Here is a 23,705-nt window from a genome sequence, read left to right on the forward strand (position 1 = left end):
TTCTTGGTCAATAACAATCTTATCGACATCCGGATCAACTGTTACCCAAAAAATTCGTATTCTACGGGTCAAAATACATGAAAAAAACTTGGGTAAGTCCATCTGAATAAAGGAGGCCGTTGTACCCCCCTGGCGACAGGACTATAGTACTACCATAACGTGACACAGGGTGACAAACAAAATTTCGACCAATCACGTGCCGAATTTCATACAATTTTCGATACAAGAACTTGCATAGTGTCATACAGGGCACAAATGTACGTACAAGAAATGATACAAGAAAATGTATACAAGAAACGATATCAGAAATGATATTAGAAATGATACAAGAAAATGCATAGTGTCATACAGCCTTAATGAATTGCTCTTAAACAAAGCGAAGCAATCTTTGGCAGGTAGCAGAGCTTATGAAGTAAGTGCAGAGTATACAGTCAGATCCTTGATGAATATGTAAGAAACTATCAAACAAACATGTTGTTTTGTTTTGTCAACATCTTGATTTGCTCTTTTCAAAGTGGGCCAATCTTTGACATAGTGCACTCACGTGGAGTAGAATTCTTGACGAATTCTTTGAGGGCTCCTCCTAACAGCGATGTAGCGTCAACCTCGTCTTGAAACACACTTTATCCTTGACGGATTTTTGAGAGAGATATGTGGCTTCGTCCACGTCTTGACTTACACTTTTAAGTGGAGGCAAATTTCTTGACGGAATTTTTTGAGACGCAACAGAAACGTTGCGTTACATCGACTTCGTCCTGAGTCACACACGGGTACCCTATATTGGGAAATATTTTTCCACCTACCTCTACCGAAAATATACTTTTCCACCTACCTCTAGCGAAAGTATACTTTTCCGGACCTGATTGTAGGGAGCAAAGTTGTACTTTTCCTCCCTAGGGAGGAAAATATTTTTCCTCCCTAGGGAGGAAAAGTAAAAGTGACGTCATGGTATTTCATTCATGATATATAACTTATTGACGCCCTGTACAATATCTATTTTCTATTAAGTAAGTATCTATACATTTTAACGTTTATTTATAATACACCCTGTATTTTGTAGAACGGTAAAAACAGTAAATTGTTATTTTGATGTAACAATGTTTACATTAATAATTTGACTTATATTTGACAGTTGACAGTTATATTGTACCTACTTGTTATTATTAGTTCTAATAAATTTTGTTGGTTAGTTACATAAATAAATTAAGTAAAAATGAAAAAATGACTTGTTATTTGAGGAAGGTGGAAAAATCATATGTATAACATGGGAGTAAAGTGCCTTTTCCTCCCTTGAATGATTACTGCCCTCCGCTACGCGTCGGGCAGTAAACTTCATTCTCGGGAGGAAAAGTAGCACTTTCCTCCCTTGTTATACAAATAGCTATTTCCTGACCTGATTGTAGGGAGCAAAGTCGTACTTTTCCTCCCTAGGGAGTAAAAGTGACGTCATGGAATGCCATTGATGAAATAACTTATTGACGCCCTCTAAAATATTCTATTATCTATTACTTAACTATCTATACACTTTAACGTTTATTTATAGAACACCTTGTATTTTGTAGAATGGTAAAAAACAGTAAATTGTTATTTTGATTTAACAATGTTTACATTAATAATTTTACTTATACTTGACAGTTGACAGTTATAATGTACCTACTTGTTAGTTTGAGTTCTCTAATAAATTTTATCAGTTACAGTTGAGTCCGCGAGTCTTTACCCGTGCGTCATTAATACCTGGCGAGATAAAACACATACTTTTTGTCTAGCATCATTCTCTTCCACGCATGAAACTCATGATATGACGTGATGACGTTTGTTATTAAGTAAAAACACATGTTATTTTTATGAACCATCTAGAGTCAGTGCATTGAAAAGAGATAGGTACAAAAAAAGACGTTTCGTTATGTTTTCATATTTTAAGCACAATTTGTTTGACGTTTCTGCTTTGTTTAATTTTGTGGCTGTCAGTCAGTTGAATTTTTTGCGGTTTTGGTCGAATTTTTGCGTTTTGAAGTTTCTTTATATTACATGAACAGTTGTTTTCACAACTAATTTTATATTGGGCTTTGAAATGTTAAGGTAAATAATTATATTTTGGCAAATAATATTTAAAACATACAAGGCTAACGTCATTCACACGGTAAAGAAATGACTGTGTTTAGATTTCCGTCAAAGTGAATGAAATAACAAAAATAAAATATGTTATTGAATTTTTTTATAAATTGTTTATTTATTTATTAATCAATAATAATAAAATAATTTATTAAGCTACTTCAAATGTAGCTGTAATTCTGCACAAAAATTTTGAAGCAAAACTTACATTTGACATTCTATATATTTGATAACGTCAAATTTTATAATAAAACCCGTAATCGGAACAGTAGCCACTTTCTGTCAGTTGTTGTTGCGTGAAATAGATTTCCGACTTATTTCGTATGCTTTAAATGATGACGCACGGGTAAAGACTCGCGGACTCAACTGTACATAAATAAATTATTTAAAAATTAAAAAATGACTTGTTATTTGAGGAAGGTGGAAAAATCATATGTATAACATGGGAGTAAAGTGCCTTTTCCTCCCTTGAAAACTTCATTCCCTTGTTATACAAATAGCTATTTAAACATGGTTTTTAAGCAGTTAGCACTAAACACTTTTCCTTTGTACATTGCTTCCATTTAACATTATACTGTTGAGGGTACTGTCAGATATGGAGTTATATATTAGTCAATTAAAAATATTTTTAATAGTTTTACTGTGTATTTCTTCATTAAATATTTGATCTCTTCTTAAAGTAACGAAATGAATTTATTGTTTAGACGAAAACTATACATTTTCAGTATATTGCCTGTACATCCGGATTTGATTTGGCAAACGGTCCCGAAAGCATTCGGAATCAGGTTAACGTTCTCCGGAAAATAAAGAATTGATCCCCAGACTTATCAAGCTTTTTATGACGTCTGATACATGGCCAGCAAAGATTGCTTCTGCTGATTTTTGAGAACATCTGCCTTTCCAATCATCGTAATCAGTCTGCCGTGACGAGTCATCAATCTGAGCCGTAAAGGGGTGATACCCGATTTCGAGGGTATTTATAGCCCGTATAATCGAACAAGAAAATTATCTCGGTAAATATACTACGAGAAAATTGGAATTAATATAAAAATTTGGAATATTTAAATAAAATTTTAACTAAGAAAAGTATAATTATTTTTTTAAGGAAATCATAACAAAAAAGTGACAACAGATGTAAAAGGTTATTTTTGTACTTTTTGAAGTTATACTTCTTTAGGCAAGAGGGTGAATTTTTATTTTCCCGGGCGCATTCGCACACTGATAGTATGGTATTAGTCGCTCAAACGATATACGGGATCTGATTGGGTGTTATAATCATCTGTCAATAATTGTTCAATATGGAGATTATGGATAAACAAAATCTTGAGTATATTGGTTTGTATTGTTGTGATGGCAGAGAAAAAAGCAAGTTTATAATTGTAGTGACTTGTTAAATAGTTTTTAAAAGCGACAGGTACGTCGTAAATGCTTCAGTATCCTAATAAAAAATTACATAGGTACCTACCTACATATTTGGAAAATTTAAAATGAATCTTCCAAAATACTATGTAATGCTTTGATTTACATAATTGGATTACCATCAATATTTCTACCAATATTCACCTAATATATTGTTATTCCACAAAATATTCCTTTAATTCCACAAAAATCAAACTAATTTGATTAAATTCATATAAGTAATAAACAACTGTCAAAAAGTTTATGGTGTAAACGTTCAGTTGGTGTATATTCCCACATGACAGATACACGAAGGTGGCGCAATGGGAAAGCACTTCGATTTTAGATCGGCGGGATCGACGGAAAGCGGGTTCGATCCCCAATGCAAGTTACTATTTTTTTATTTGTTTTTATACATTTTATGATTGTAAGTATATTATTATATATGTGTTTTCAAAAAATACGTGTTTAGTTAAAATTTTTGGCAACAATTATTGTTCAGAAATCATTTCTTTGTGGCATTTTTCAATGTGTTTGTGTGTGTTTTATTTTTATTTTTTAAATTTTTGGTATTGTTTTAATAAAATTTTTTGAAAAGTAGTAAGTATTAAAATTAGTTTAATAGTTAAATTAAATATAAATAAACTGTTTAAAGTATATTGATTTCGTTGAAATCGTATAATAGAAGTATAACTTCTTACGTGCGTACAAAGTACACACATTCTTTTTGGAGTTTAGAGGCAACAAAAATTTAAAAACTAATTTGAGTTTTCCGATTTTTTTAATTATACATATTCTTCAACATGCCTGCAGATTACGTAATCTGCCTTTCTTGGCTGTTCTCTTGTTAATTTTTATTTATTCCCTTGTTAATCGGCGCCGGGGTACCAGTTCCTTCCATTCTCTTCTGATTCTTGCTTTATTTTTCACTTCCCCCATTTTACTGTTACTGTTTTCTTCCAGGTATTTTCTGGTGTTCCCCTCTTTCTTGTCCCCTCAAGTTGATATTCGTGTGCTGTCATTAGGGTCATTCCTTAAGGAATGGCCAATCCATTTCTGTTTCTTCTGCTTAATTATTGTTATCATACTGGTTTGTTTTGTTCTTTTCTGTAGTTGTACATTTGTTATTTTATTGAGCCTGTAAATGTTTAAGGTCTTTCTTAAGGACCTATTTAAAAAAGTCTCCAGCCTCTTATTTGTGCTTTTATCGTACTTCCAAGTTTCTGCTCCGTAGAGTAACATGCTTTTTACACAAGTATTGAATACATTGATTTTTGTTGACTCTGATATTTCACTTGTTTGTCAGATTTTTTTTAACGCACTGAAGGCGAATTGTACCTTCGTTATTCTTGCTTGTATATCTTCCGCGCATCTTCCTTCTTTTCTTCCATCTTCTTCTCTACGTGCCATATCTGCGACGAAGGTTGGCAACCATCATTGCTATTCTAACTTTTGACACTACAGCCCGAAATAGTTCAGTTGAGCTGCACCCAAACCATTCTCTGGGGTTTCTCAGCCAGGACATTTTTCATTAAAGTAATCTACGACGCATTATTGGAGTGTTCTCTTAGCAGCGCCGCTTGGTACTACTGTACCTCGGTTAACAGATTTCTGGATTCATGGTCGAAATTATTTTTCACTCATTTCATCATTCCCCGTTAGAGGACAGTCTAACCATACTCCGCTGCAAATATTTTATTATCTGCAATTCCTCTTCGTTTCGTTATGGTTCAATTCAGTCTACTTGTAAAGCCTCTTTGACAAGGAATAGATTCCGAAACATCAGGTGTCAGAGGATGGCAACAGACTCGAATTGAATCAAATCGAAACGATTATTTTCTTTTTTGTCATACCTTACTCGGTTTTAGGGTACAAAATGGCCACGTTTCATTAAATTAATCTGTGACGTATTATTAGAGTGTTCTCCTAGCGACACCGCTTGGTACTACTGTACCTCGGTTAACAGATTTCTGAACTCGCGGTCGAAATTATTTTTCACTCATTTCATAATTCCCCGTTAGAGGACAGTCTAACCACACTCCGCTGCAAATATTTTATTATCTGCAGTTCCTCTTCGTTTCGTTATGGTTCAATTCAGTCTACTTTTAAAGCCTCTTTGATAAGGAATAGATTCCGAAACATCAGGTGTCAGAGGATGGCAAGAGACTCGAATTGAATCAAAACGAAACGATTATTTTCTTTTTTGTCATACCTTACTCGGTTTTAGAGTACAAAATGACCACGTTTCATTAAAGTAATCTGCGATGCATTATTGGAGTGTTCTCCTAGCGGCGCCGCTTGGTACTACTGTACCTCCGTTAACAGATGTCTGGACTCGTGGTCGAAATTATTTTTCACTCATTTCAGGACATTCTTCTTCTACCTATACTTATTATTAATTATTAAAATTAATTACAAGAAAAATTACTCTGTAAAAAATTAAATCAAATAAGAACAGAAATTGGATTACATCCTGGTCAGTATGGTTTTAGGAAAGGTAGATCAACAGAAGATGCAATAAATAAAGTATTTGAAATTGTAAACGAAAGCATAAAAAAGTATGTTTTAATGATCTTTATAGACGTGTCTGGGGCTTTTGACAATCTTTGGTGGCCGTCATTCTTTGAAAGACTTCGAAGAATGAGATGTCCAAAGAATCTGTACGGAAGTCTCAGAAACTACTGTCAAGACCGATATGCAAGCCTAAGCTGTCCAATAGGAAAAAAGACAAAACACATCACAAAAGGGTGTCCACAAGGATCAGTTTGTGGACCTATGTTCTGGGATGTAATGCTAGAGGAACTGTTGGAACAATTGACTATATAGATCCTGAAGTGCTTGGAAGCATAGCATATGCAGATGATTTGTTGTTGATCATAGATGCAAACTCAAGAATAGAATTAGAAAATAAATCAAATGAAGTATTAATAAGAGTAAATGATTGGATGAATAAAGTAAAATTAACAATATCAGATTCAAAAACAACATATAGTTTAATAAAAGGAAATTTAGAAAGAGATCCATTTATAAAAATTAGAGGGAGAACAATAAAAAGAAAAATGGAAACAAGATATTTAGGTATTATAATAGACGAACAAAAATTATTTACAAAACACATAAATTGTGTCTGTGAAAAGGCAACAAAGATCATGCATAGCATTGCTAGTCTAGCACAAAAGGAATATAGAATTTCGTTCCGACAGATGACAATATACCTAAGTACAATAGTGCACCAATTGTAGGGTACGGTTCAAGTGTATTGGCACATAGATTAATAAATAAAAAAAATGCAGAAAAATTAAATAGAGCTCAGAGAGGATTTCTTGTAAGAATGACGGGAGCATTTGGAACAACTGCAACACAGGCACTCACAGTTTTAACTGGAGTAATGCCAATGCATTTAGAAACACAAAAAAGAGCATGTAATTATTGGCTAAAAAAAGAAAAATATGAAAAAATAATACAAATAATAGGATTAGATAGAAGAAATAAAAGAGAATTAAAAGAAATAATAAATAGAAAAAGACAAAATGAATGGGAAAATTCAACAAAATCTACACGTTTATACAATTTTATATCAATATTAGAAAACATTCCAAATTATTTTAATCCAAAACAAGGTTTAATACACTTTTTAACAGGACATGGACCGTACCCAACATATTTGGAAAGATTTAACTTGATGCATATTGTGAATGTGGAGAACTAGGTACACCAGAACATATAGTGTTACATTGTGAAAATACTATAGAAAATGAAGAACATAGAGAAATGAGAAGAAGATTAGAAAGAATTGAAATAAGAGATATATTACAAAATGAAGAATATTTTGAAATATTACACAATCTCACACAAATAATATCTAAAAAACAACAAGAAATCTATAATAATAGAAGAAGACAACCAATAATCCAACCCTGATGAAGTTGAATAAGATAAAGTTAAAATAAATAAAATAAAATATAAATTCAAAAATAGATATTTACAATTATAATAATAATAATTCAATATAAAATAAATAATTACCAACTCTCTTCTGAAAATAGAGGGACTGTCTTTATAACTTGGAAGGGAGTTGATAGTACCAAAAATATTTTAAATTGTTTATTTAAATTTGTTTGTTAAACGTAATTAATAGATTATGGCAAATTATTAATTGTAAAAATAAATTTAATAGTTTAGTAAAAAATGTGAAAATATATAAAAAAAAAATATCTGTAATCCCATCAGGAAAAAACGACCTGGATTAGTCACTAGAGGCCAGGTCATATGTATAAATAATAAATAAAAAAAAAATAAATAAATAAAATCTACCTATACTGTGCCTTCCTTGAATCTTTCCCTGCATTATTAATTTTAGGAGTTCATATCTGTCACCACGTGTTATATGACCTAAATATTGCAGTTTTCTTATTTTGATGGAATCCAGTATCTCCCTGCTGTTCTCTATTCTTCTTCATTGGTTATTATGACTGGTGTTGATGATATTGATGTTTCTAATATTTTTCTTTTGATATAACCATGACTTTTTTTCTTCATGTTTAGTGACAGACCAAATTCTTCACTCGTTTTAACAAACTTATCTAAAATTCTTTGGAAATCTGTAATATTTTCTGCTATTAGTGTTGTATCAATATTGTATATTTTCTTTCATGATTGACCCCAAATAAGTGACTTTCTCTATTTCTTCAATTTCTTTACCTTTTATTAACACGTTGACGGAGAGTTCGTCAAATGTATAAGCAAGTATTGTGACACTATATGAATTTTGCAAAGTAGAACAGGGAAAAATGCAACGTCTATAGACGTTGTGTCACATTACATCAATGGAAATTGGACGTCTATAGACGTTCTGTGCCTCGTGTTAATTTGCGGGTTATCGTTTTTTAAGATCTTTGTCTTCTCTGCATTTAGCTGGAGACCAATCATGTCGGAGTACTGTGTTAGCTTATCGATTTTTGTTTCCATGTGAGTTCGGTGCTCTGTTAACAGACAGATGTATCTAGTTAGCAATTTCAAGATCTTCAAGCTGATTGAAGAATTTCCATCTAATGCCTGTCCGATCATAATCCAAGACATTAATTCACCCTGTATATATAATGTATAAGCCGCGTTTCAATAATTAGGGATACAGCACTACAAGGATTAAGAAAAGGATCTATTCACTAGTAAAACTATATAATTAAAAGTCTTTAATAAACAGGTTTGTACTGAATATTATTTTATTTTTCAACTTTTCATATTGTTCGCAGAATTATCACAAGGACAATGTTCTTACAGTAAATTTAGGTGTAACAATTATCCCTCCACAATAAACTAGTGGACAACAATCGGGAAAGTTTCTGAACTGTCTGTCTTCTTTGGACGATCCAATAACACAGTTTGGTGGTAAAACGCCATATTGTGGACAACTAAAAGATAAATATATAATTAATTAATTTAATAAATATATTATTACGTCATATATACTATAAATTATATTAAATGATATTATGAAATGCAACAATATAATATAAAGCAACGAGCATTTAAAGATGGTCATTACGACACGAGCCGCGAAGCTGTGAGTGTCGTATAGAATTTAAGTTTAAGCTTTATAATGACAATTAAATTCAAATTGCATACATTATTTTCTTACGATCATTCACAACAAAAAATATATTCAAATTTATTTACTTTGTGTTGTTCTGAAGCTATTTCCTTGTGGCATTTTTATGATTAATTATTTATATGGGAAATAAGCCACAATTAAAATGAAAAAATATTCAGTAATATTTTGTATTTTGACAACGGCACCCGATTTGGGCGTCGAAACGTTAATAAAATTATTTTTATTTACTTTGTAACACAAACAAATTAAGTAGTTATACAATTAAATTAATTATATTGTTGATACAATTATATTTTGAATATTACAATTATTAAAATGAATTTAAGGTTAAATTTTAAATATTCCTATGGTAACAAAACATATGCATTTGACTTGGTATTGCTTATTGCGCACGTGCCACCTTAGACAAAACGTCATCTCGCGATTCTATTGGTTAAAATATGTATGGTAATGAAAGATGTATCATAATAAAGTTCAATATGATACAGATTTTGATAAGTATTGAAATCGTAATTAATATATTAAAGTGTGAGACTATGTTACAGAAAAATTTCACAAAATAATGCCTAGCAAAAAAGCTTCAATCTGCTTGCCTTTTATTTTGATTCTATCGTCTTTCTAAAAAAAGGATGTTTCGATGAAGAAGCGGATCTTAGTAATATCTTCTATAAATAAATGTGCACTCACCCCTTTATAGTAATACCACCAACAGCACAGGTTATTTCCGCGCATGTTTCACCAGGAGAAATGAAACGATTAATATCAATGTTATTTTCCCTGCATCCATGCTGTGTAACCGCTTAAACAGATAATTACAATAGGTATTGTTTAAAATAGGTTAGCAACTTTTTTTAATAATATACTATTGACTAGTTCTAGATATAATAGACAAAATCAAAGCCAAAAGACTCAACTGGTATGGACACCTTCAGAAAATGCCTCAAAATAGATAGCCGAAAAAAAATAGAAAAATGGACTCCACCCACCAGAAGAATACGAAGGTAGACCAAGACAATCCTGGAGAGAAGATGTCGAAGATGCAATGACCGCCAGAGATCCAAAAATTGAAGATTGCTTCGACAGAAAACGCTGGAAATTAGAATGCCAGAAGCGGCAACAGCTGTAAAAGACTCGCTTATTATATATTATACACTATTGACTATGCTATTTACTAAAAAACTAAGAGGTTCAAGGGGTAAATATAGTAAAGAAAAATAAAGAATAATTACAAATACTTGGGAGCTATGATAAACTGATCAGAATATCGAGATCAAAAGACGTATTGAATTGCAGGGTCTCTCTCTCTCTCTCTCTCTATCTCTCTCTCAATCTCTATCTCTCTCTCTCTATCTACCAAGGAGAATGAACATATTAGTTAGTATTTGGTACCTTGTTGCACGGCGTGGAAGCACGGACTCTCAAACAGAAGAATGTAAAAAGCATTGAGAGTTTGGAGATGTGGTGCTATCGACGGATATTAAGAATAAGTTGAGTTCACCGAGTTACAAATGAAGAAGTATTACGACGAATGGAAAAAAGACCTGAAATACTACTTCCAATAAAAAGAGAAAATTTTAATATTTGCGTTGTCAAAATACAAAAGTATACAAATAATAGACATTCCTACAAAATATAATGCAGTGAAAAATTAAAGCAGTGATTAGACCGATACTCATGTATAGTTATGAGACGTGGACGCTAACAAAAGCAATTGAAAGACAGAAATAGAAAGAAAAGAAAAGAGTTTTAACAGAAAACTCCTCAGAAGAATCGTTGGACCTTATCACGACTCGAACACTAACCAATACCGAATGAGAACAAATGTCGAGGTTAAAGAGATGTATAGAATTAGCGACGTAGTCCAATAGATTAAATACCAACATCTAAGATATGCTAGTCATATCCATAGACGCCCTAATAACCGCCTTAAGTCAATCTGGAAGGAAGCTTCCATAGAAAGTAAGCCCTTAGGACACTGACGAATGTGAGGGAGGGATAACATATGGACAGATTTAATGAAAAATGGGGCTTCCCACTAATATACAACTCTCATGGACGACCGTTGGACGAGATAGAAGCGGTTTGTGTAGTAAGCCAAGACCCCCCGTTGTAGTGCTACGAGAAGAAAAAGAAGTGAAAAATTAAAGGATGAAAGAATTCGGGTCGCAGAACAATATCCTGCAGAAATCTGAGAGAATGGATAGGTTGCACCACAAACGAACTGTTTAGAACAACTGTAACCAAAAATCGCATAGTTTTGATGATATCCAATCTCCGACAGGCGAGGGATCTAGATAAAGATATTATAAAATTCATGAAAGATGAAGTAATTAAACTGTTAAGCCAAAAATATAGAGAAGTCAATAGTTATTTATGAAACAAAAATACCAGGTTTTTGTAAAAGGTATATTTTAAAATACCCTAAATAAGGGTCACAATACAAAACGTTTTCGGATTAAGAAATCCATCATCAGTGTTCTAAAAGCTAAAAATTGCATGCCACCAAAATGTATTGGGTAAAAACCCTTTAAATGTAAATGATTTAGTTGTTTTACATATTTATATAAAATTCGTATGATGTCAAAGATATGCCTGGATGTTACCCAGGGCAATACAGGACTCTTCCCACGTGGTTGGAATTTTTTTTTTTGAGAAAACCTCACATATTGGATTTCAATGGCCAACTGACAACTGAATTTGGCTTTTAAACACTGATGATGGATTTTTAATCCGAAAACGTTTTGTATTGTGACCCTTATTTAGGGTATTTTAAAATATACCTTTTGTAAAAACCTGGTATTTTTGTGATTTATGGTATACAGCCAGCTACAGGAAGGTTATTTTCCTCGTGGATTTTAATTTATGAAACAGTTCGTGAAGTATGCTTCTTGCGAACGCACGCGATGTTTAGAACACGATAGACAGCGGAGCGAGTGCTATACATCGCGTAAGTTTGCAAAAAGTACTTCAAGCACAGTTTCATACAATATTTTATCTACGATAAACAAATAAAAAAACTGTAACTCTTCGTCGCTGGAATTAATTTCTATTCTACAATTTTTAGAACTTTGACATTTAAAAATTCTAACTTATTTCAAACCACAAAACTGTCAAAACTTTTGTCGTAATTTATTGCTGATAATGTCATCACCATGACAACGCGAAAGTTAAGGATATTTGATTATATGAAAGTGTGCCAAAAACAGTGCGAAAAAGTAAATCCCATTTAAAATACATTGTTACTTCACGCACACTTTAAACCCTTCACGCACTGCTATCTATAATGACAGTTTTCACAAACTAAAAACTTATACATAATATGACATAGAGTAGATAATAGTTATTTATAGAATACTTACTTGCACTAACATTGTATAAACTTATAATTAAAAGTAATGATATAAACTGGAACATTATGAATATATGTATCTTTTTGAGTATAGTACTCTAGACCACCTCTTGTTTCTGTCAGAGGTAAATTTAGAATTAGTCTTTAGATGGTTATTTTAACTACAATGTGTATTTAATCAATATGTAAAACAAAAGGAAATAAATTTTTATTACATAAAAGGAAATAAATTTTTATAACATTTTAAGTACCGCATTCAATTATGAATTTATTATTGTTCTGAAGCTATATCCTTGCTGCATCTTTTACACAATTTACTGTTTTATTTAGGAAATAAGCTATAAATTTAAAATTGAAATTAAATTTATTAAACAAATTAAAAACTTGATAAGTTTTTTATATACCTCCATACATAGTTACATAAAGTCTGTTCCAAAGAAAATTTGACCCCCCCCCCCAGAAACTCGAAAACCAAGAGCTTCTTCAAAATAATAAAAAAAAAATGTCAATATATATTGGGAGGGGGACGAATTGTCATGCAAAAAGTCATGCCCTCAAATGTAACCCCCTACTGCCCCGCATCAACTCCCATTTTTTTAAATAGCAAGTGTGGTCGAGTGGCACATCATTTAAAAGGTAATTTTTTATCTACACGACACTTTATTTTTTTTTATTTAGGTAATAAGTTTGAAGATAATTTTGGACCTACCAAATTTATTATAGTAGTAGTTAAATCCAAAATTATCTTTAAAGCTATTCCGCAAATTAAAAAAAATAGAGGGTCGTGTAGAGAAAAAAAAATACCTTTGAAATGATGTGGCACTCGTTTATATTCGCTATTAAAAAAAACTGAGGTTGATGTGGGGCAGTAGTAGGGGGTTATATTTGAGGGCATGAATTTTGCATGAAAATTCGTCCCCCTTCCAATACAAATTGACGTGTTTTTTTAAATTGTGAAGAAACTCTTGGTTTCTGAGTTTCTGGGGGTTCGAGTTTTCGTTGAAAATACACTGTATTTTAAATAAGTGGGAAAGTTTACCCATATTTAAATTTTTAAGGCAAGAGTAATACAGAGTATATAATACGTTGATCTTGCTGTATCTGAAAAATCAGACAAATAATTTTTGGAGAAATTTTGTTAGGTTCAAAAATTATTAACTTCCAACCCATTATCCTTAGTGAACCCCTTCGAATAATTTCTTAAATATATCTTTAGCCTTGCGACATCCAATATTGGACAAAAGCCTTCCCTTGGCTCCTCCATCTTTTTCTACCTCTAGCCATATGCATCCACATCGGACCAGCTTGTGGTTTAAGGTCATCCACTCACCTTAATTGTAGCATCCCGCGTTTTCGCTTATTTGTCCATAGCCTCCAATGTATGGAGTCTAGTCCATCTTCCATATTTTTGTCTAATAATATGACCAGCGAATTTCAACTTTAGTTTTAATATTAGTCTGGTAGTATCTGTAAATGTTGTGGTGTTTCTTATTTAGGTATTCCTGTCTTTCTATCTGACAGTCGTATGTTGATCATTGGTCACTTCGTTGCTGTTTGTGTTCTCGCTATTCTATTTAGCTCTTGTGAATGTCCAACTTTTCAGCTTGTACGTAAGGACGAGAAGAACGCACTGATTGAACAGTTTTGTTTTTAGATATTCACGGTACTTGTTATTTTTCAATTTCTAGGTAAAACCAAACCAATCCCATGCCAATTTCGTTCACCTCTTTATTTATATACTTTAGTTGTCTTTATTTAATTTTATTAATTGTTCAAATACATGAACATTATGTATTTATTAACTTCTATTTGTTTGTGTCTAACTATGATTTTTAACTCTTGTTTTGGATCTGTTATCACTTTTGTCTTACTATAATTCGTATTCAATCCAGCTTTTCTGGCTTCTCAATTTCACCTTCGTTCTATTTGTTTCTTGTTCTATCGTTATAAGGAAGATATCGCCTGCATATCTTAGGTAACTTGAGTGTAACGTTCAATCCAATTCAATCCATCAGTAACGTTCTCAATGATATTAGAAGTAATGTTTAAAATTTCTTCACTGATGTTTTGTTTCAGCTCTTCGAGGTTGTCTGTGCCCAATAGCTACACAACCAAAAGTTTAAGAAGGCCAAGTCCGAAGAAAGAGATGGTCATCCAATAAAACCTCTTCTACCCGATCATTCGATTTGACAATATTTCTTGAAGATAATTCCTCATATCATTCGAAAAATGAGGCAAGGCATCATCTTGTTAAAACCAAATGTTATTGGATGGTACGTCCAGATCATCTTCATTAGGAGACATAACCGCTAAGAATAGAATATTAAGGAATATAGAGACTATAGTAGCCACTCTAATTGCCAAACCTAACGTAATGTATTGAACACGTTTGAAACTAAGCTCGACACAGCAAAACTAAATAAAGCATTCACCAAAAGCCTCACAAAGTTTGGCTAAGAATTACACAAAATTTGTGTAGGAATAATCACTTATAGGTACCTAAGCAGCATTTCAATGAGAGAAACAGCACTACGAGGATTGAGAAAAGGCTTTAATCACTAGCTAAACTATATAATTAAAATTCTAGGCTTGTATTGAATATGATTTTATTTTCCTTTCCAACTTTTCATATTGTTCGCAGAATTATCAGAATTTTGTTGTTACAAATTGATTCGGAAAAATCACACCACCACAAAAAACTACTGGACAACATTCGGGAAAATTTTTCTGCTGTCTCTCTTGTTTGGTCGATCCTACAAAACATCCTGGTCGTAGTGTAGGCATTTTACATCTAAAAGTTTAATATAAAATTAACTAACAAATATTATTAAATGTAAATATTATTTAAAATCAGTATTTATAATACACCACTACAAGGTCCCTCAAAATTAACCCAAGACAAGTTTATTTTGAGCAAAATTAGTACATATTACTATTTAGTATTAAAGAAACTTCAATTCCAGTATTCTTTATTGTACTTATGTTTAATAACAAACGGAAAAATAAAAAATCCAATATATCTTTTATCTATTTATTCTTCTTTTTATAATTTATAAATCGTCTAGTTTATAAGTTCACAAATAATGTATACCTCAGCATAGAGGTTAATGGATCTATCATAGTAACAAAACCTTGAAAGCTTATAATACAATTTAGTCGAGGAAACGATGGCAAAACTAGAAAGTTCAATTAATAATAACAATATTTGGCAATTTATTCAGTTGCAGGAAGTTAAATGGACTATAATTATTAAGCTATTAACCGATATGTTTCACAATTATACCCGGTGAAACTATAAAAATTTAGGAATTTAAGATTAATGTGAGATTACAAATTAAAGGATTAATTTGATAAAGTATTGAAGTTTGTGTTTGAAATATCTTTTATAAATGTGCACTCACTTTCTAACAGAAACTCCGTAGGAACAGGTTATTTCAGCGCAGGTTTCATCAGGAGAAATGAAATTGTAAATATTTATATTATTTTGGCTGCATCCTCTATGTCTAACAGCTTAAATAGATAAATATAATATAGTTTATATAAAAATTGTTTTTTTATATAATTCAAAATTCACAATGTCTCTTTAGTATAGTTTAGCAATGTTTTATTAAATAATAGGCTATTGAATAACGCGATGAAGGAAATCGCAATAACTCCGAGGTTAATGGAAGCCGTAAAACATTTACAACAACAACAGGGTAAGATTTAAAACCGGCAACAAATACTTCAACGAATTTAAGGCCACAAAAGAAGATCTGTAGTATATGCTCCGAAAATTAGAAGAGGAATAAACAAAAAATGAACTGAAAATAAACCTGGAAAAGACCGAATACTTAAGAACAGAACAAGAACCAGTGAAAAACTTGGAAATGGACGATGCTAGGGAAATTAATGGCACTAAAAAATTCACATACTTATGATCCCTATTCTCAAAGAATGGAACCACCGAGAAAGAGATAACCAGCAGACAAGAACATGTATTAAACAAATGAACGGGGTACTGTGGGATAAACAGATTACCAGAAATAAAAAGAAGAGAATATATAACACCTTGGTACGTAGTGTAATGACCTAAGGAGCAGAGAATTGGGTAATGAACAAACAGAAATGGAGTTCATGAGAAGAAGCTGTAGATTGATAAGAATAAACGTTTAATTTGGTATGAACATGTGAGAAGAGCAGATAACAACCGAAAACGAATACAACCAAAAAATAACAACCAAATACATATTTTTACGATGGATATTTCAAGCAATATTTTCTTCCAATAAGGGAAGTGTCAAATTGATTTTCGCTGACACCCTTGAGCAAAAAATATACCGAAATTATTCATTTATATTGGTTTAAAACAAAATAAAAGAATACTTACTGGCATTAACATTGCATAAACTTAAAAATAAAACTAAAAATAGAAACTGAAACATTATGAATGTATATTTTTGAGAACTCATCTTGACTTCCTAGTGTTCCTGTCAGAGGTAAAATTATAATTGTTCTTTGGATGGTTATCTTTAAATAAAAAGTAGATTCAATCAAACAATACTTAAACAAAAAGAAATAAATTTTTAATTACAATTAACACTTTGGTGTATACTCGTAAGTTATAAACTTGTTAATTGCTTTATATACCTACATACATAGGTACACATTTACACATATCAAATAAGTGAGAAGGTTTACCCATAATTCCATAACTGATATGATGAAACTGTTGCAGGTGTGAGCCCATTATGTAATTTAAATTAAAAAAGGTCAATACTCACAATCTATTAAGTTACAGACAGTTTCGAACGTTGGACTATGAAAACTTCTCATGAATTTAGTCGGACAGAACTTTCAATTAATTTTGTACCCTTTCATTAAACTCTCATGCAAAAATCAGACTGCATGTTCTACGTGTCGTACTGGTTAAAATGCTCGACAAAAATGTTGCCCGATAAACATTTTTTCATATATTGTACATATAACGCCTGGCTATTGAATAAAGTCAAAAACAGCTTGTTAGTTTTCACAATCATAAACTTGACAGGATAACACGTTTATTACGTTCCACAATTAAAGATTCCCCTGTCCCAGTGTTCCCATACTTCAAAGTTTGTCCGACTTGGCGACTTGACACCGTTAAGCTATGAACAAATTTTCAGCTTACTATTAATAATCTTTTTGCTTTAGGAAGAACTTAAAAAGTTGTGACCGGCTGAATGGCAAAAGCCTGTGCAAAAAAAATTAATAATCTTTTATTTGGTATGCGGGATCCAGGACTATGGTACAGATAATGTGAGTCCCGAAACCGAGATAAAAAAAATATAGGTTGTGAGTATTGACCTTTTTCATTACCAAATTAAATATTTGAGGTAAATATAATACAGAGTTGATTGTACGCATATATCACTGCGTCTGAAAAGCTAAACAAATATTTTTAGGAGAAATTTTATTTTCTTCAAAATTTAATAACTTTCAAGTAATTTTGCAATGTCAAATAAACGTCAAATTGAAAGGCAGTTTATTTAGAAGTTCTCCTAAAAATTATTAATTTTTAAGGTTTTTTCTTAACTTTTTGAGTATTACGAGTAGTATAAAGAAGTACTAAACCAGTGATCTGTAAGAAAGTGTGAAATTTAGCGCCTAGAAGTTAAATTTCAGAAAACAAATAATATGGAAGGTATACCACCCGAACCTCCAGATAAAGGTAAATTTTATGTAGAAATGGAAGGAGATGGGATGATGGAATATGAGGAATTAAATAAAAATAACAATAGAGTAAATAATAAGGTAACAAACAAACAAAACCAAACAAGTAGTACTATTGAGGTAAGTAACAAATTTAGTTGCAATAACGATGAAAATTTGACAAATTTAAATCAAACAGATAAGTCAGGTAAGCAAAATTTAAATAAAGTAATAAATTTAAGATTAAAACATAGATATCAATTTGGAGATAATGCACCTTATATAGTACACATAGAAAATAAAAACGGTAACATTGGTCGATTACACAGGATCGGCACGGCCCGTTTGATTTTAAGTGCAGTACCTGAAATTGAAAATAATATCACACAAATTACAGTAGTTGGTAGAAATAAAATCAAGGTAGAACTAAATAATTTTGCTAGTGCTAATAAATTAATTGATTCTCAAATTCTTAAAAGCAAAGAGTATGAGGCATATATTCCAACGTTTTTTACTCAAAAGAAAGGTGTTATAAAATTGGTAGATAAAGAGATAGAAGATAATGATTTATTATCATTAATTAAACCTAGATTTGGAATTAAATTCGAAGTATTACATGTAAAAAGAATTATGCGGAAAGTGATTCAAGATAATGGTAATACTAATTATGTAAAAACAGGAACCGTAATTGTCACTTTTAAAGGTCAGTCTATACCAAAAAATGTAATAATAGAAAAAATGATATACGAGGTGGAAAATTATACACCCAGAATAATCCAATGTTTAAAGTGTTTGAGATTTGGGCATATAAGTGCCCAATGTAGAGGAAAAGATAGGTGTGAAAGATGTGGCGAAGAACACAACAAATCTAATTGTTCCAATCCGAATAATTTACTTTGTGTATTGTGCAAAGGAAAACACAGCGCTACTGACAAGGGAGCAGATTGTACAGAAAGACAAAAACAGGAATATATTAAAAAAATTATGAATAATGAAAATATAACATATTATGAAGCTAATAATAAATATAAAAAATGTTATTCAACAGTAAGTAAAGACCAAGAAAATACTTCAAATAAATATACAATATCTAAACGAAAAAGATCAAGTAGTATTGATTCTAGTAGTGTAGATAAAGAAACAATGGAGGCACGCAGAAAAATTTTGCAAACACCAAGAATACAAAGTCAGCCTTGTTATAATTTTAATAATCCCATTTATTCTAACACAACACAAACACAAAACGATAATCAAAATAATATAGGAGAAATAATAGTAAACTTTATTTCGGCAACATTAAATCAAATTAATCACAATTTAGATAAAAAAACGTTGGAATTATTAAAAAACAATATTTCACAATTATTATTACCTCGTGATGGCTAACGTTTCATTTCTTCAATGGAATGCGAGATCAATTAAAACAAATAAGGGTTATTTAGAAAAATTCTTGTATGACAATAAAATAGATATAGGATTAATATCAGAAACTTGGTTAAAAAAAAGTAATTTTATTAACTTTACTGGTTATAATGTCTTTAGGAATGATAGAGATGATGGATATGGTGGAGTAGCCATCCTTTTGAAAAAATTAATAAAATTTTACAACAGTCCTACTTTTCACCAAATTAATGACATAATGTGCAATAGCATATCAATTAAAATTCAATCCGGAAAAAAGTTAAACATTTATTCAATATACGTAAAACCAAATCTTAAAATCACTCTAAATGAATGGAAAAAGTTTTTTAATAGTCTAGAGAAGCCTTTTATAATTGGTGGTGATTTTAATAGCCACAATTATGTTTGGGGTTGTAGTACTGTAGATACTATAGGAAAAAATCTGTTAGAAGCTATTGAGGACTGTAATCTTGTAATTTTAAATAATGGTAAAGAAACTTTGATGCGTAGACCGAATAGCAATAATAAATCTGCAATAGATCTTACAATATGCTCAGCAAATATTAGTCATTTTTTCGATTGGGATGTTGTGGACGAGACATTAGGATCAAATCATTTTGCTATTATTATTAAGTCAAATATTAATGTTAATAAAGCGGAATGTGTAAATACAAAATTCCAATGGAACATAAATAAAGCGGATTGGTCTCTTTTCTCTTCTATCACTGATAATTTCATGGAAATAGATAATAATTTAAATTACCAACAATTTTTAAATAAATTAAACGAATATTGTAAGATATGTATACCGGAGAAGAGAACAGGGACTAATCCACGATTTAGAAAAACTTGGTGGAATGACAATTGTAAAAAGGTAATAGAAGAACAAAAACTAGCTTTACGCAAGTATAAACTACAGTCTAATATACAAAATTATATAAATTATAATAAATGTGTAGCGAAAACCAAAAAAGTTGTATTAGAGAGTAAGCGTAATGCATGGAGAAATTTTTGTAAAACTTTAAACAAAAATACACCAATTAAAGATATGTGGAATCAAGCCAAACGATTACAAAACATTTTTAAACCACAAGTAAATCCAGTGACTGAAGGAGAATGGGTTGAGGAGTTTTTAAGAAAATTATGTCCAGATAATATATTTTCAAAAATTAATGTAATGGAAAGAAAAAACTCTATGCATCCACTTTCAATTCCATTTAGTTTCTGTGAATTAGAAATAAGCCTTAAGAATAAGAAAAATACTTCTCCAGGTATAGATAATGTACATTATATTATGTTGGCCAATTTACATCAAAAAGGGAAAGAAACACTATTAAATTTTTTTAATCAAATATGGTTATCAGAAGATATTCCAGATAACTGGAGAGAGTACCGGGTGATTCCTATTCTCAAAACAAATCGGAATCCTGATTCAGCAGAATCTTATAGAGGTATTTCTTTGAGCTCCTGCATAACAAAAACACTGGAAAGAATGATAAAACTTAGGCTCGAAAGTTGGCTAGAAAAAAACAATAAATTATCACAAACACAATTTGGATTTCGAAAAAATCATTCTACTGTGGAAGCTGTGAGTCATTTGGTAACAGATATAAATTTAGCGTTTACGAAAAATTCTTCAGTAATCGCTCTTTTATTAGATGTTGAAGCAGCATACGACAACGTTAATTTAAATATACTATATAACAAAATGATACAAATAGGTCTGCCAGAATGCTTCTGTCAAAAAATAATAAAATTGTATGACTGTAGAAAAATTTATATATCGGTAAATAATAACACATTTGGTCCAAGAGTAGCGATGGGTGGTTTACCTCAAGGAGGAATATTAAGCCCTTTGTTATATTTAATTTACACTTCTGATATAGAAAAAAATTTAAACTCAACAAAAATTTTACAATTTGCAGATGATATAGTTATTTATCAAGAAAACATTAAAATAGAAAATGCAGTCAAATCCATTGAAGAAGGAGACAAACATATTAAAATATGGAGTGAATTACATGGACTAAATATATCTGATTCCAAAACCAAATTATGTATTTTTACAAGAAAACGAAAAGAAATACCCAATCACATCTTAATAAACAATATATCCTATCCTGTACAAAGTTATGTTAAATATTTGGGTATTACTCTGGATAGACAGCTTCTCTGGAAAGAACATATAGACAATATAGTTAAAAAAACAGAAAAAGGAATAAACCTTCTTCGATTCGTATCACACTTACGTTGGGGAGCAGATCCAAATATTTCTTTGTTGTTATTTAAAAATAATATAAGAGCTATATTCGACTACGGATCAATATTATACAGTGACGCATCACAGTGTCATTTAAATAAAATAGACAAAATCATTAATAAATCCCTTAGATTGTGTATAGGAGCCCTAAGAAGTACACCGATAAATAATCTACAAGTTGAATGCTGTGAAATGCCGATGGATATAAGACGAAAAAAACTTGGCATCAACCTTTTAGTTAGATTGTATGAAAAAAAGGCAAGTTTAATTTCCAAAATACATCAACTGTTTTTAGCAGACTTGACAGAAAAATATTGGATAAAAAAGAAAACTCTAAATATGGTAGATTTATATTCAAAAATGACAATATATGATAAACAACTTTATAAATATGACATAAACCCAAATTATAATATTGACTTTAATAGTATGGAACAAGTTCAGGCATACTTTTTAAGGGACTATAGCAAGTTGCCTATATCTTTAAGAAAATTAGTGTTTATCTCCGACAGTTCACAAATGTTCAAAGATTATTGTATGCTATATACAGATGCATCAAAAAATATTGAAGGTGTGGGATGTGCCTATTGGGATAGCAGTAATAAAATTAGTAAAATGTTTAAACTAAATTCTATTATGAGTATATACACAGCTGAATTAATAGCGATAATGGAAGCACTAAAATATTTATCTAATATAAATCATTCAAAGTTTATAATTTTTAGTGACAGTAAAAGTTCTCTTAGTAAAATTAGTGCTATAAATCCTAAATCAAAAGTGAACTACATTGAATTATATATCATAAATAAAATTAAAGAACTTCAGCAACAAGGAAAGTCTGTTAAGTTGGCATGGGTTAAAAGCCACTGTGGAATAACTGGAAATGAAATGGTAGATGAATTGGCTAAAAACGCGGTGACACAAGGAGTATTAACCCATTATCTTTGTACGCCAAAAGATATTGAATCAAATTTATTCAAAGAGATTAAGAAAGAATGGAAAGAAAGGTATATTGATGAAAACGTAAATACAGGAAACCACTACAGATCAATCAGAAACTATATAACGGATAAACCTTGGTTTTCTAAAATGGAGTCGACAAAAGATATGATAAGAACCATATGCAGAATGAGATTTGACCACTGTCTTACTCCATCATATTTATTTAAAATTAATATAGCTGATAGTCCACAATGTATTTGTGGACAGTTGGGCAATCTACAACACAAAATTTTGACCTGTTCTCTTATCTCTAATAAAGTTAATATGTTTTTAAATTCACTGTATTCTTTGACTGATGTCCACCATCCCATTAATTTAAATTATTTATTAACATTAGAAAATAATGAGTTGGTATACCGACTATTGTATAAACATATTTTAGATATTAAGCTTAAATTGTAATTGTAAAATATAGAGTAAGTATTTCTTGTAAATTGTTATATGTTAAAAGAAAAAGAAAAGAAAAGAAAAGAAAAAAAAAAGAAAAGAAATATAAAAAAAATAATAATAAAATAAAAATAAAAAAAAATAAAAAAAAAAATAAAAAAAAAATAAAAAAATAAAAAAAAATAATAAAAAAAAAGAAAGAAAAAATATAAAAAAGATATATAAAAAAAATAGAAAAAAAAAATATAATAATTAAAAAAAATATAAAAAAAAATATGTAGATAAAAATGAATGACGAACTTGGACAGTCCATAGTAAAATAGCTTTCGAATTAAGTAGAGGGCTAAAGAAGAATGTTGCAGTTTTTGCTGTGGAACTCTGAGAACATCATTTGGAAAAAAATTAATAAAAATATATATATATATAAAAAATTATTAAAAAAAAATACAAAAATAATTATTTATTAGTAGAATTGTTTGTTATATTAGTATTAGTTTTAGGATAAGATACGAAAA

At 30.7% G+C, this 23,705-nt stretch overlaps 3 protein-coding genes across 3 annotated transcripts in view; all 3 read right to left on the reverse strand.

Annotated features, from left to right (window-relative positions):
- Positions 1-23,705, reverse strand: part of LOC114333350 (uncharacterized) — a 941,557-nt gene that overhangs the window by 519,256 nt on the left and 398,596 nt on the right. The gene's annotated exons all lie outside the window — the stretch shown is intronic.
- Positions 8,715-12,665, reverse strand: LOC126879972 (uncharacterized). Its single transcript, XM_050643400.1, has 3 exons — positions 12,481-12,665; positions 9,809-9,920; positions 8,715-8,921 (listed from the first exon to the last, which is right to left on the reverse strand). The coding sequence occupies exons 1-3, from the start codon at positions 12,533-12,535 to the stop codon at positions 8,768-8,770; spliced, it is 321 nt and encodes a 106-aa protein (XP_050499357.1). The 5' UTR covers positions 12,536-12,665; the 3' UTR covers positions 8,715-8,767.
- Positions 15,060-17,005, reverse strand: LOC126879970 (uncharacterized). The gene is made up of 3 exons (XM_050643397.1): positions 16,840-17,005; positions 15,872-15,980; positions 15,060-15,261 (listed from the first exon to the last, which is right to left on the reverse strand). Exons 1-3 carry the CDS (start codon positions 16,919-16,921, stop codon positions 15,117-15,119), a joined length of 336 nt encoding a protein of 111 aa, XP_050499354.1. The 5' UTR covers positions 16,922-17,005; the 3' UTR covers positions 15,060-15,116.

This window comes from Diabrotica virgifera, chromosome 2 (genome assembly GCF_917563875.1).
Source record: "Diabrotica virgifera virgifera chromosome 2, PGI_DIABVI_V3a".
In the NCBI taxonomy this organism is placed as follows: domain Eukaryota; kingdom Metazoa; phylum Arthropoda; class Insecta; order Coleoptera; family Chrysomelidae; genus Diabrotica; species Diabrotica virgifera.

Excerpts from the sequence above, each read along its gene's own strand:
- LOC126879970 (XM_050643397.1), bottom strand. The coding sequence starts at position 16,921 with ATGAGTTCTCAAAAATATACATTCATAATGTTTCAGTTTCTATTTTTA. Across the intron at positions 15,981-16,839 it reads TTTATGCAATGTTAATGCCA|CTGTTAGACATAGAGGATGC; the intron begins GTAAGTATTCTT and ends TATCTATTTAAG. Across the intron at positions 15,262-15,871 it reads TACGGAGTTTCTGTTAGAAA|ATGTAAAATGCCTACACTAC; the intron begins GTGAGTGCACAT and ends TTAAACTTTTAG.
- LOC126879972 (XM_050643400.1), bottom strand. The coding sequence starts at position 12,535 with ATGTTCCAGTTTATATCATTACTTTTAATTATAAGTTTATACAATGTT. Across the intron at positions 9,921-12,480 it reads TTTATACAATGTTAGTGCAA|CGGTTACACAGCATGGATGC; the intron begins GTAAGTATTCTA and ends TATCTGTTTAAG. Across the intron at positions 8,922-9,808 it reads GGTGGTATTACTATAAAGGG|TTGTCCACAATATGGCGTTT; the intron begins GTGAGTGCACAT and ends TTTATCTTTTAG.